The sequence below is a fragment of the Heterodontus francisci genome, chromosome 23 (genome assembly GCF_036365525.1).
Source record: "Heterodontus francisci isolate sHetFra1 chromosome 23, sHetFra1.hap1, whole genome shotgun sequence".
Taxonomy (NCBI): domain Eukaryota; kingdom Metazoa; phylum Chordata; class Chondrichthyes; order Heterodontiformes; family Heterodontidae; genus Heterodontus; species Heterodontus francisci.
In genome coordinates this window covers 42,398,008-42,412,908 of record NC_090393.1, presented here as the reverse complement: position 1 = coordinate 42,412,908, position 14,901 = coordinate 42,398,008, and the positions used below count along the sequence as shown (strand labels likewise).

Below are 14,901 nucleotides of genomic sequence, written 5' to 3'. Positions count from 1 at the left end.
TATTCAGTAGTATAGAATGGACACTAAGGGAAGTTGCTTAATACATGCCGTCTCTGACCTCGTTGGCTTTCTGACATCTTAACCCGTAGTCTGCTAGGGGATTCATCCAGCAAATCCAGCAGCTTCAAAATTTCAGCGTGGCAGGAATGAAGCAGTAAATTTATCCCCGCCAATTTAATTGCTTTCCCGCTTTTTTTCTGCCCACCGGGGACTGTTAAAATTGACCTGTTGATCTTCAGTGTATGTGCATTTCAAAAGAAAGGCCATCAACTGAGGTGCGACCTGTTTTAATCTGTCTTGCAGTAAGTGAACTCTGAATAACTTTTACTGATCTGTGTGATAGGAATAGCTACTGTTCGTGTTTCAGAATTTATTAATGTAGATAAGCAATTTAGAATGAGTGTTGATTTTCCCTTTAAGATAAGCCAAGGCGCAAGTGATGAATTGTGTTATAGTTTATCAGCATATCCACAACAGTTCCGCACGTCTTTAGAACTCGAAGCTGATTAAAAGAAAACTCTGGACTGTGAAAGTTACTGTACAAGACTGTCTCATTACCTCTGGGATCTTTGTGTGCATTGGTTCTGATTGTGCATCACCTACTGATTACCAGTTTGGTGGTTGTTTTTCATCTGATATACCATTTTGCATTAGAAAATATGCTCGTAACTATGTTTTGTGAATATCTGTTGTTTTTGAATATGTTAATAGATGAAAAGTGCGCTATATGGAAAAGAATTTTTTTTTAGTGAATTCTTAGTATACAAAGACATGCAAGGTTTGATGTGATCTGAAATGGAAATGTTGCAGTGCTGAGGCAGGGATTGGACAAAAAACATGTAGGGTGAAGGAAGTGGGGAGAAGTATAAGTGGCCAGTGTTGGAGGAATGCAGAGTTTTCGGCGAGTTTCAGAACTGGCAAAGGTTAGGTGGGAGCACGGTCATGGGATCTGAATACAAGATCGTTGGACCGGAAACCCATGTAGATGAGCAAGTAGAGCAGCATAGGATGAATGCAATTTATTGTGAGTTAGGATGTAGGCAGCAGAGTTTAGATCAGCTTAAGTTTATGGGGGGTGGAAGAGAAGAGGCTGGCCAGAGTCTGAAGGTAAGAAAAGCATGGTTGAGAGTCTCAGTAGCACCTGGGTTAAGGGTTTCCGCATCAGATGGGTGGAGACAGGCGCGATGATAGAAGTGGTAGTCGACAGTCTTGCGATTGAGGAGATATGGGTCAGATGCTCGACTTAGAATCAGATAGGACACTGAGGTTACCAAAATCTGATTCAGCCTGAGAAGGCGGCAAGGGAGGGGTAGGGAATCAGTGGCTAGCAAACAGAGTTTGTGGCGGGGACCAAAGATGACTGGTTTCAATCTTCCTGATGTTTAATTGGAGGAACTTTTGTTGGCACATCCAGGACTGGATGTTGGACACGTAGTGAAGGGATCGGGGTAGGTGGGGTGAGGTAGAGTTGGGCGTCATCAACTTGTATGTGAAGCCTCACATGTTTTCAAATGATGTTGCCAAGGGGCAGCATAGAGATGAGAAATAGCATGACAAAGATAGATCCTTGGGGGACTCCAGAGGTAACACTGGAGGCAGAGGGGAAAAAAACTATTACAGCATATCCTTTGGCGACAAATGGATAAATAAGAATCGAACCAGGCGAGGGCAATCCCACCTGCCTGAACCATGCAGGAGAGGCAATGGAGGAGGATGGTGTGGTCTGTTGTGTCAGAGGTTGCAGACAAGCCAAGAAGGATGAAAACAGATAATGCACCATGATTATATCCACCTAGAATTTCATTTGATTTTGACTTTGGTTAGGGTCATTTCAGAGCTGTGGCAGGGTGGAAATCTTATTGGAGGTTCAAATGTGGAGTTGCTGGAAAGATGGGGACCTGTTCAAAAACATTGGAGAGAAAAGAGATTGGAGAGTGGGTGCTAGTTTGCAAGGACAGAGAGGGATCAAGGTGGATTTTTTTTCAGGATGGGGTTATGATGGCAGATTATAAAGGGTGGGGGAAATTCCCTCTTTTATAGCAAAATGTAGTTTGTGTACTTCATTTCTAAATAGTGACGGTGTTAAATTTGTGCCATGATCGGGCCTTTAACGTATTGCATTAACAGAGTTTCTTATCTGCAGTTCTGGATGTAAGCGTCCTTTCATCCCAGGATGTGGTCCGTATGCTGCTATCACTGCAGCCTTTTCTACAAGATGCCATTCAGAAGAAACGGACTGGAAGGACATGGGAGAATATCCAACATGTGCAAGGACCTCTCACCTGGCAACAGTTCCACAAGATAGGCAGAGGATCCTATGGTAAAGTCCTGTTTTCATTTCCACTTGTCCAGAATTTTACTAGGTTTGGGTGTTTTTAACCTAATGAATTTGCCTAGCTATAAGTAATATGGCATTCAGTACACAAATGTTTCAAGTATTATCATCTCTTTCTGATGGTACTAGGTAAATTCTTGTGCAAATTAAAATGCATCCTAACTTTTGTAGATTAGATTAGAGTAGAGATACAGCACTGAAACAGGCCCTTCGGCCCACCGAGTCTGTGCCGAACATCAACCACCCATTTATACTAATCCTACACTAATCCCATATTCCTACCAAACATCCCCACCTGTCCCTATATTTCCCTACCACCTACCTATACTAGTGACAATTTATAATGGCCAATTTACCTATCAACCTGCAAGTCTTTTGGCTTGTGGGAGGAAACCAGAGCACCCGGAGAAAACCCACGCAGACACAGGGAGAACTTGCAAACTCCACACAGGCAGTACCCGGAATCGAACCCGGGTCCCTGGAGCTGTGAGGCTGCGGTGCTAACCACTGCGCGACTGTGCCGCCCAGTTTAAAGGCATGTATCAGTAGAATTATATTGACATGCACATTAAATGTGGCAAACGTGTGCGGCAACTCAACACATGACTAAAGGAGTTGTGTGAGAAAGAGTAGTTCCATTTCATGGGATACTGGGACAGGGAAGGAGCTGTACCATTGGGATGGTCGTACCTAAACAGGGCTGGGCCAAAGGCCCAAGTGAAAAGGATAACCAGGACTGTAAATAAGACTTTTATTAAGATGGGAGAAGGAACTGTCGGAAATTATAAAAACCTAACAATCGGGAAAAGAGAATAAAGGACAAAATAAAGCAAGTAATAAGGATACGATGAATGGAAAGAGATTGGGTAAAGTCATGGAGCAAAAAGGTAAAATAATATCTAAAACAAAGAGGAATAATAAATAATTTAAGCCATAGGCAATGTGTGTAGTATTCAAATCAAAACAAATGAACTGGAGGCAGTAATTTGGAGAGAGGATCCACTTCTTGTTGGGATGACTGAATCATGGCTGCATAGAAATCAGTATTGGCAACTAAACATTGCAAGATACATTATCATTTGGGGAGGAAGAAGGGGAGGTGAAGTAGCAGTACTAGTTAAAGATAAGTTAATGGCAGTTGAAAAAGGATCTAACTAGCAGTAAGTTAGATATAGATCCACATGGATTGAATTAAAATATAAGGGGTGCATCACCCCAGTAGGGGTATACTATCTGCATTATCAAATAGTGGAAGGGAATTGGAGGAAGAAATAGGTAGGAAAATCTATTAGCTGTGGAGCAAACATAGAATAATAATCCTGGGAGATTTCAGTTACCTCCGAATAAACTGGCAGAAAGAAGTAGCAAAATGAGAAAAGGGAATTGCGTTTTTACAGTCCATACAGGTCGGGAGTCCTTTCTCACTCAGTACGTAGGAAGTCTGACGAGACACAAAACAATCACTCCTGGATTTTGTAATGGATAATGACCTGACAGATAGGACAACTAAAACAACTAAGAGTAGGGGAGCATCTTAGTAGTAGTGATCATCACTAGTAAAGTCGAAGATTAGGATCAAAAGTGATATACGCCAGACAAAGACTAAGGTCATAGATTGAAAATGGTGAGGAAATGAGGGTGGAACTAAAAGAAGATAAACTGAGAAAAAAAATCTTGAAAAAGAAAGCTGAAAAATTTTGGGAAATCTTTACAAGGCAAAGCAATAGAACTTAAGCGAATTGAAAGAAAGACATACAAGATGTACTTAGATACTAAAAGAGAGGACAAAAGGGAATGCAAAGCACTTGGAGAAGTTTGAAAAAACAATTGCGAAGACGAAGAGAAATTACCAAATCAGATTCTCAAGAAATATAAGAAATAATAGTTTTCTATAGACATATAAATAGCAAAGGAAAATTAAAATGGGATAGGATCATAAAAGGATGAGCACGATAAATTCAAAGGTAATGACAGAGACATGGCAGAAGTGTTGAATAACTGCTTTGCCTCAGTTTTTAACCAAAGAAGATAATGAAATAGATACTACTTTGGAGGATCAGCTTAAAAAGAATATTGAAGGGAGAAAATAATTGTCAAACCAGCAAAATTTAAAGAGGATCAAGCCCCAGGTCTGGATGGTATCCACCCACACATTCTCAAGGAAACTAGCGAGAAGATAGAAAAGGTACCAGTTTATAGTTGTGTATGAAAGCTCCATAGAAGAGGGAATAATGTGGGAGGACTGACGGGTAGCAAATTTTCCTTTCCACAAAAAAGGGGAATAGAACAAAGCCTGGAAACTATAGAGAAGTCAGCTTAACATCAGTGATAGGAAAGACACTGGAATCTATACTAAAATAAATGAATGAAGAGCATCTAGAGACACAAAATCCTGCCCATAGAGACAGGAAAGGAGGTGGGACTAGAGGGGTGGTGCGCTCACAAGTTGACAATGGGTGGCGACGGGGGGCATGCCTGTTGTTGTCCTGGTCCCCTGCCATTTTGTCCGGGATGGGGAAGACTGAGGATGGCCTTCCTGCGCCAGGCCAATTTGAGGCCCTTAAGTGGCCAATTAATGGCACTTAAAGGCAGCCTTCCCCCCTCCGTTCCAATTTTACTGAAGTCAGAGGGGCCTGCTACCATGCGGAGGCACAGCCAAGTAAGACCTGGCAGCCTCTTTGCAGGCTTGAGTGGGGGCAGTCTCACCTCTGGGGGCAATCTCTGGCACCTAGAGGGCCCCTCCAGCGGCAATGGCCACCCCAGGTCAAGAACCCCCCCTACCCCCGCCAATTCCTCCCAACCCCATTGCTGGGGCCTACCTGACTGGCCCCGGCGACCCTGAACCCACTTAACTGGGTCTCCTCCATCTTTGCTACTGCAAGCCTCTGATTGACCAGCAGCTCTGGAGGTGGGAGCTCGTCCCTTGAGACTGTGTCCCCGAAGGTGGGCAGTTAATTGGTTGCTCACCGTGAAGTTGCACCGGCTGTCCAACAGAGGGCTGAGGCAGGTTCTTTCCAACCTTCCGTCCACTGCCAGCCATAATAACAAATAGCTAACATGGATTCCAAAAGGCTAAGCCATATTTAACTAAAGAATTCTTTGAAGGGTCAATAACGAAAAGAATAGAAATAGGTAATGCAGGAGATGTCATATACCTGTATTTTCAAAAGGTCCTGGATAAGATACCACAAGGTAGGCTCATTGCAAAGGTTTGGCTATGTGAAGTCAGAGGACAAACAGCTGAATCAGTAGGAAATTAGCTTTGAAAAAAAGCAGAGAGGATAGTTACTCAGATTGGAGGAAGGTTTAAAAACAAGTGTTCCACAAGTTTCACTGCTACTCAAAATTGACATTGATTTGGATTTTGGAGCCAGTAAATAATATCAAAGATTTGCAGATGACAACAAATTGTGTGTGGAGGGGAGGGGGGTGTGGGTGTTGTAGCTAACACTGAGGAACAATGCAACAATAATGCAAGACATTAGAAAACTTGCGGACTGGGCAATTAAGTGGTGTAAGTGCAAAGAAAATATGCAAGGATGGTAGTAGAACTGAGTGGTTACAGATATTGTGAATGATTGGACAGGTTAGAGGATTTTTTACTTTATAAAAGAGAAAACTTAGTGGATAGCTGATGGAGGTCTTTAAAGTTATTAATGGTTTGGTCAAGGTAGATGTGGAGAGAATGTTTCTACTTGGGGGAGTATCCAAAACTTGGGGCCATAAATAAAATATAGTTACTCATAAATCCAATAGGGAATTAAGGTGAAATTGCTTTACTAGGTGGTTAGAATGTGGAACCTGCTACCACAGGAAGCTATTGAGGCAAATAGCTTAGATCCTTTCAAAAGGAAACTCAATGCATACATGAGGGAATAGAAAGTTATGTTGAAAGGCTGATATGAGGTAGATGGAATGAGAGTAGACTCATGGAGTGTAAATACCAGCACAGACTAGTTGAGCTGAATAGTCTTTGTTGTTCTAGGCAACATTGATGGACTTAGTGTACGAGGCAGATAAAAGAAATTTTTAACATGACGATGTACAGCCGACAAAAAGCGATAGCTATATCCAGTTTCATATTTACAAAAGGTTACCAAGGCGATACAATAGAGGTAATGGGAAGTGTTCAAAATATGGTACAGCTTCAATTAGATATGTGATACCTGGTAAACATTGTCTTATAGTTGGTCTGGGATGCTACCAAGTTTCAAAATTCTGTTGGCTGTTTAGCAATTACATCTAATTATGCCATTATACACCAGGAAAGTCTGGTATTATGAAAATGGTTATTTGCACAGTTCTGGTATTTCAAAAAGCTTAATGACTCATCACTATCTTTTGTTCAGGTTCAGAAGAATCACCAGAGCCACTTCCTATCCCTACACTGCTTCTGGGCTACGATAAAGACTTCCTGATGATCTCCCCTTTTGCACTGCCCTTTTGGGAGAAGCTGCTTCTAGAACCATACGGTTCTCAGCGTGATGTAGCCTACATTGTGGTCTGTCCAGAAAATGAGGCCTTGCTCACTGGAGCCAAAAATTTCTTCAGGGATCTTAGTGCTGTATATGAGGTCAGAATAAATGCTTAACAGCATGAAGGAAATGTATATAACTGTACGATAGTAATATAACCAAAATGAAAACTTGCAAGAAAATTACTGGAAATTTAATGGAGTCTGAATTAATTCTTGAATCCTGGGTTATTCAGCATCACTGTTGGTACAAAAAGCTTGAGGGTATTGGTAATTCAACAGGGGAAATTAATTATTTTAGACTTTGTGAAACTTCTGTTTGGTGAATTTCGTTTGAAGTAATCTAACGTGTTTTGAAATAAAACTGAGCAATAGGAACTTTCTGGACTGAATCCTGAAGTATGGTTGAGTGGGGAAATACACCTGGTGTAAATTCAAAGTTGTTTAGTTCAGACTTAACTTTTTAAATGTAAAATTTGTATTAACAGGAGTAGATTTTATATCAACTTACAAAAGGAATGAAGTTGACATTTAACCACTTGAATGTTCATGTTTTAAAAGCTTTACAACATTTTATGTTGAACATACCCTCTTGTGAATAATTTTAGAAGGATATTAATTACCACTTAAAACGTCAAAAAAAAAACAAGTGCCCAACAGATTGATTAATTATATTCTCATTTGATAAAAATGTTCTCCGCATTTGCTTATTGACTTGAGTACATGTTTTACTTTAACAGACATGCAGACTTGGTGAGCATAGACCTATCTGCAAAGTATTGCGAGATGGAATTATGCGGGTTGGTAAGAGTTCTGCAAAAAAGCTGGCAGACGAATCTGTCGATGAGTGGTTCTCTCAAGCTTGGGTTAGTGACGAGAATGACAATCTTGCCAAGTTAAAACTCTATGCTCAAGTCTGTCGCCATCACTTGGGTAAGTGTAATAAATAATGTTCTTTTTAAAAAGAATGCGCAATCTGTTCCTCATTAAAGAATGCCAACTTCAGTCTTGTAATTCATTGATTTCATTTGTCTTTTCTTCTGCAAGACATTGTTATATGATGCTGAGAATGCTTAATTAGTACTAAATGTTTTTAAATCACTTAGTTATCTTAAACACAGCTTATGTGCATTTGTTTGATTGTACAAGAGATAGGAATTGCTGAAAACCAGTCTTCAAATTCACTTACTAATTCTGTAAATCTTCCTTTCATCCCTTAAAATCCAGCACCTTACCTGGCTACACTTCAGCTGGACAACAGCTTGCTAATTCCACCAAAACACCAGCCGCCATCATCATCTGGTACCCAGGGGCAGGCAACAACTGGAAGCAGTGGACCACCATCGGGTACTGGGGTTACTTCTGCACCAGTGACAACTGGCACTACGGTTACTTCCACAACCAGCACTGGCAGTAGCACTGCAACAACTGGCAGCTCTGGTGTAGGAAGTGGGCCAACAGGTACCTGCTCCACTTCTACTACCTCCACGACCACCACAACCACTACCCCAGTTTTGCATCAAACAGGAACAACCTCATCCTCTTCAGGATTTGGTGGGACTGTTGGGGCTGCTCAGGTGCAGTGTGGTAGCTCAGCCACCAGTGCAGAGAGACCTCCAGGGAATACACCTAGTGGAAGTGGAGATTCAGATACCCAGAGTTCTGCACAGCAGCAAGAAGTACAAGAGAGGTAAGTGTGATGTAAGGTAGTCATCAATAATGATTGCATTTGTTTATAAGTAGATATTAATGCACATTGATAATCCCAGTTAAGAACTTGTACAACTACTTTTGCATAATGGGGTTTGTTAAAGGGCAGCCCTAGGACTTCTGTAGTCACAGGAGTGTGAAGCATTTTAACAACCATAGCTGGTACATTTCTTATGTGTGTGTATAGAGTATGTAAAGTTTATGGAATATACTATACATAGAAATAGATAGTTTCACATATCTAGTCATGTACTGCCAAAATTATAGGCCACTATAAGGCAGGCAGAGGTTGACAGTTAATTTACTGGATACATTTTTATGAAATTGCACTGTAGCAAATTGATTGCAAGATGCATAATTGGTCCTCGAGAGCCTCCATTAATACTTCATTTGAGAATTTTTATCAACTTCCACATCCTGAAAGCCAGTGGAGCACAGACTGAGACACTAAAAGACATTGGCAACTGGGGAAATGGAGAAGAATGAGGGCAGGACAAGACTGGGCAGGAGCAATTAATTCAAGAGAAAGTTGTGTCTGCTCCTTGGCCACTGCAATGCTATGAGAAGAATGCTAATAACAGAAGTTTTGCTTTTGAAGTGTGCTTTTTACACCTGAGATGGAACAATATGTTGAAATGTGTGAAATCATAAATTGGTTGACCAATGTTTGTCATTTCACATCCATATGTTTTAATATTACAGTACTACAGAAAGGGAGCGGATAGGAATTCCTACTGAAGCTGAGTCAGCTGACAGCAATGCATATCCACCAGCTGTCGTCATCTATCTTGTTGATCCTTTTACATATTCCTCAGAAGAAGAGTCATCTTTTACAAGTGGATGGCTGCTAGGCCTGTTACGGTGCTACATGGAGATGCTGGATAATCTACCAGAGCATATGAGGAATGCATTCACTGTCCAGGTAATTCGAAATTAAATCTTTTTTTATATATTGTATATTAAATCTTAAAACTCGCTGTGTTCTTTAGCACTTCAATTTTTGTTTTGTTCAAAAACCCATTTTGCACTAATGCGGAACATTGAAATGGCTAACCATCATATGAAGGAATTGTTTGCATTGTAAATGAGCATGCTTCAAACAATTTGACTTCTGCCTGCATTAAAGGTGTTGCATTAAAGCTGTTACCTCACAATGTGATGCATAGAAGCGTGAAACTTCTGTTTTGTTTCAGATTGTGCCTTGCCAGTATCTACTACAACCAGTGAAAGATGATCACACTTTCTATATCCAGCACTTAAAATCACTGGCATTCTCAGTTTACACTCAATGCAGACGGCCGCTTCCCACACAGATCCACATTAAATCACTAACTGGCTTTGGTCCTGCTTCCACAATAGATATGACCCTTAGGCATTCAGAGGTGCGTATTAGTTTGTAACTTCTATTGATATTGCACTAATTATTACACTTGCTGTTCATTATATGCATTTCAAGTAAATGTTTTTGTGTAAAATGTCAGCTGTAATACCAGTTTGAAAAAACGTTAATTATATTATCTGACAGTTTGCTATGGGATTGCACTTTCCATTTACATGCTATGTCTTAATGCCTGCTTGTGTTTTGTACTTTGTTAACCATAAGATAAATATGATTATACACTCCTTAGTCTTAAGTTCTTAAATCGTCTATTACCTTCATACTTGCAAATCTATTGTAAACTAACATAATGCACTTTAATTCTCTCATTTCTCATCCTCCCCTGAAAATAATTAATTTTTTACGTTATGGTGCTGTGAAACCTTGTTTAGTCTGTGACAGTTGTCTGATTAATGATTTAATTTCTTCCACTCTGTGTAGCATAACAAGTGCAGATAGAATCGTTAACCGGCCTGATTATGTTCTCTTCTTATGTTCTTTAACTGACCATGAGAAGCTGATTTGTACTTTCATTCCTCCGTCCTTTAGGGAAGAATCTAGCTGTCTTCTGATGCCTGAAGTTCTTTCTTGGTTGGCACTGTCAAATTGAAAATTTGTTTTTAAATTTCAGCGTCCCCATCCTATCCAAGTGTATTCACCTCCTTATATCTTGGCGCCAATTAAGGACAAACAGACAGAGCTGGGTGAGACGTTTGGAGAGGCAAGCCAGAAGTACAATGTGCTTTTTGTTGGATATTGTTTATCCCATGATCAGAGATGGCTATTGGCATCATGTACGGACCTCCATGGGGAATTACTGGAGACATGCATCTTGAACATTGATGTACCAAACAGGTAACAGTTTAAGTTCAAATTGACTCATGCATTATGAATCGTATTTTATTTCATGTAGGTCTAAAGTAACCTGGACAATAACTGCATGTATACTGGCCTTTTTACTTCAAGATGCTTTGCTAAAATAACAAGGATCCACTTCAAATAATCTTCATCAAACATTAATCAGAAGTTAAATCTAAAATTACTGCAATGTAATATTTCTACTGTTTTGCTCTCATGGCAAAATTCCAATATAATCACTTATACTCATTTGTATTTCTCTGGATTTTGGTTTTATCAAGCCCATTTGATAGGTCAGTTGTTTCAATATCATGAAAGAGAAGCTTAAACCTAATATTAACTGCGTATGTTTAAAATCTTACTGACTGTGTTCTGTTTACATGTCTAAATGTGGTACTACTGGAACTAGAAATTATGCATCAATTTCTTCCCTTAAGATGACTGTGACCAACATTCTGCTGTCTTCTTTAAATGTGATTATGTAACCAAATGCATCTGAAGAAGAAATCAGTCAGTGTACTAATCTTACAAAAGCTGAGCATGGTGTATGTTTGACATTGTATGATCTGGCGTGATGATGAATGGCTTAGTTGCTTTGTTAATCGGTCAGGTATTTGCATAGAATCTGAAAATTATGGGCCTGGTCATGAGTTGGAGAATTCACTTAAGTTTTGCTCCTGACAAGTTCAGTGGAAATTGAAGTTTATGTATTGTGTGGAGCTTTACCCATATTTTGGTAATAGGCAACTACTGTAAAAATGACAGACTAAGAAGAAGCTAGTGGTACATGGCCACTGCAAATACAGATGTATGGTTAGTCACTTGGACTAAAACTGAGTGGTGTGTATTTGTCCTTTTTAAAAGCAATTGTGGTGCATTCACTCTGAATTTTCATTGATGGAAATTTAGAACAAGTCTATGTAATAGCACGTTGTAATATACCCTCTGTTCTTGTGTGCCACAAGATGCATGGATGCTTACCCAAGAATTGTAAGATATAAATATGAAGTCTTGAATGATTGCAACATGTTGTTTTTCAGGTCAAGGAGAAGTAAAGTGCCTGCCCGTAAAATCGGCTTGCAGAAGCTATGGGAATGGTGTGTTGGAATTATGCAGATGACATCACTGCCTTGGAGAATTGTAATGGGGAGACTAGGAAGAGTAGGTCATGGAGAACTCAAAGGTTAGCAGCTCTGAATTGAAGCTGGAATGAATATTCAAGTGCAGTAAAACTTAAAAAAAAAAAGAAATTCCAGAATCGTAGTCCATCCTTATCTCTTGAAGCACAATTATGCTCCCAGTGGCACTGCTGGGACTAAGAGCTACCGGCCCGATGATTAGCTGGCAGCTCAGTGAGGCGGGATTTTCCTCCCTCAAGCGGCTGGAAGTCCCGTCTCGGAACAATTAAAGCCCGGAGATCCATAAAATGCAGGACAAATCCCCGGGCTAGGCGGAAGTGGGTTCGCCACCGACTTTTATGTCTGTGGCCAGCTCCCGTCCACCCGATGTAAAATCCAGCCCTTACAGTTGAACATTACAACATTATTTTGTGAACAGCAATTTTTGTTAATGCAAGCTGCCTTATTAAAAATCAACTTGATTGTGTTGGAAAATAGATATGTGAATAATTGGTTTGAATAGCCGGTAAAGCACCTGATAAATTAGTAGGTGTATATTAAGTGTGCTAACAGCAATATGAATTGTAAAGGTGAGAGTGGTTTTAATAAAATGTTGTGTACATTGGAGTTGATGTTTCCAAATGGGTGTTTCTAGTGCAAAGGCTGTACTGTCAAGAGTACATATTGTTACGGCCAAGGCGGGAGGAGTGCATTGTTAATTCATTGTTTCTTCATAGGTCACAACCTATATTTAAATTTTCCCACTTACTGAAACTGTCAATCAGATCCGCTACTTTTCCCCAGAATAAAGCATACTAACCAGGTTTCTTTAATGAACAACAAAATTATCCATTTATTATAAACCAAGTCTTCACCAATAATGAAGTAAACATATGCATAAATTGAAATACTAAAGCCCCTTATTTTATCCTAGCGTACACGCACATACATACAAAACTGGGGAAAAAAAGGGAATTTTGTTTACAGCTGTTAAAAAGAAATGGAAGGAATAAAAATTAACTTTACTGAAAAGTAGGTGCAGAAGATGTCCTTGGGTTTGGTGAGGTGTCCCAAAGGCGAATAGGCGGCTGCCACAAGGATCTCCCAGAACAGTCCCTTCCAGGAGATGTTGAAGATCAGTCTATTTAGGTTTTCAAGAGATGCAACTACAGAAGGCTTCACAAAGGTTTTCGATCAGAGGTGCAGCAACAAAGGTTTCAATTCTGACACATTCGATGAAAACTTCCTTCAAAGATGCAAGGATCCTGCAAATGTGCAGGATTTCTTCAAGTGGCAGGAGGCAGCAGGAACTGAGGAAAACTGTTCACAAAATTTTGCTGTAATGTACAACTGTAAGAATATATTCTTTCCAAGTATTGTGTTAAACTGTATAAAAGAATTCAGAAATTTGGATAACATGTATTTTTTCATAACTATGATAAAGAGGCAACAGGTAAAGAATACTAAAGCAGTGATGTAATGCTGGAATTGTATAAAATGCTGGTTCGGCCACAGCTGGAATATTGCGTACAGTTCTGGTCTCCACATTACAGGAAGGACATAATTGCTCTGGAGCGAGTACAGAGGAGATTTACAAGAATGTTGCCAGGGCTTGAAAGTTACAGCTATGATGAAAAGTTGGATGGGCTAGGGTTATTTTCCTCAGAACAGAGGAGGCTGAGGTTCAAAATTACGGGGGGCCTAGATAGAGTAGACAGGAAGGACCTGTTTCCCCTAGGGGAGAGGTCAGTTACAGGGGGCACAGATTTAAGGTGATTTGTAGAAGGATTAGAGGGGACATGAAAAACATTTTCACCCAGAAGGTGATGGGTGTCTGAAATTCACTGCCCGGATCGGTGGTGGAGGCAGAAATCCTCAACTCATTTAAAAGATACCTGGGCATGCACCTGAAGTGCTGTAACCTGCAAGGCTATGGACCAGATGCTGGAAGATGTGATTAGATTGGGCAGCTAGTTTTTTCAGCCGGCGCAGAGACGATGGGCTGAATGGCCTCCTTCTGTGCCGTGACTTTTCTATGGTTCACACTTGACACAGGATTTGCTTTTCAAGAGAAAGATGGCCTGGCTGTATCTTCTGTTCTCCTGGCAGGTCAATAAGCAAACTCCAACTGTCTGTTTTTAGCCAAACCAACTGTCTTTTTTAACAGTTCAAAATGAAACCAACTTTTTCCAGAAACAAGTCCTATGACAGCCATAAATCCTGACTTGTCAATAAGCAAATAGCTCTTCAGATCAAAAAACAACCCCCCACAGGTGTTTTCCAGTAAAACCTGTTTACATTCAGTCCAAACCTTCTGGTAACTTCTTTTAAAAACAGCCACAAAGTTCGGCCTCTTCCGTTTCAAAATATAGATTTTCAAGTTTTAACAAAAAATGGAAACCCTTGTAACAATATCAGGAAATTTGCTTCATTTTTGCACCTGACAAGTTCAATGGAGCAGTCGAAATTGAAGTTTATGTATTCTGTGGAGCTGTACCCATACTTTGGTAATAGCTACTGTAAAAATGACAGACTAAGAGGATACTAGAGGTTTATGGCCACTGCGCAATTATCCATCCACTTATTTTAGTACTAAGTTATGAGTGAGCCCTTGATTTACTGATATGTGTATCCAAAGGCAACACTCATGCATTGCTTTAAAATACAAAAATAGTCTGCTGCATTGAGTTTGGCATATAATTGGCATTTAGGCCTATTTATCTAGCAAATAAACACTCTTCAGGATGTGCATCTTTTTGTACTTACCACAATAAATCTTTCCACAGATTGGAGTATCCTTATTGGGCGACGTTCACTGCAATCTACCAGTAAACAGTTGAAGGAGACTTGCACAATGTGTGGTATATCTGCAGCAGACTCTCCCACAATTCTTAGTGCCTGCTTGGTTGCCCTGGAGCCACAGGGTTCATTTGTTGTTATGCCTGGTATGGATTTTTTTTTTGTAAAGATGTTCTAAATATTTACAAGAATATGCATTGCATAATAATTTCAAAGTAATTGCACAATT

The 14,901-nt window shown here is 40.0% G+C and overlaps 1 protein-coding gene across 4 annotated transcripts in view; it reads left to right on the top strand.

Moving 5' to 3' along the window:
• Positions 1–14,901, top strand: part of LOC137382761 (mediator of RNA polymerase II transcription subunit 13-like) — a 339,747-nt gene that overhangs the window by 303,862 nt on the left and 20,984 nt on the right. For 3 of the 4 annotated variants that reach the window (XM_068055158.1, XM_068055157.1, XM_068055159.1), the window contains 9 exons: positions 2,144–2,320; positions 6,685–6,908; positions 7,550–7,742; positions 8,037–8,499; positions 9,222–9,441; positions 9,713–9,901; positions 10,529–10,752; positions 11,796–11,938; positions 14,660–14,818. In XM_068055158.1, the coding sequence (XP_067911259.1) occupies positions 2,144–2,320; positions 6,685–6,908; positions 7,550–7,742; positions 8,037–8,499; positions 9,222–9,441; positions 9,713–9,901; positions 10,529–10,752; positions 11,796–11,938; positions 14,660–14,818 (1,992 nt within the window). Of the gene's footprint in view, positions 1–2,143; positions 2,321–6,684; positions 6,909–7,549; positions 7,743–8,036; positions 8,500–9,221; positions 9,442–9,712; positions 9,902–10,528; positions 10,753–11,795; positions 11,939–12,909; positions 13,106–14,659; positions 14,819–14,901 lie in introns of those variants that run through there. The other variant, XM_068055160.1, reaches the window with a different exon arrangement.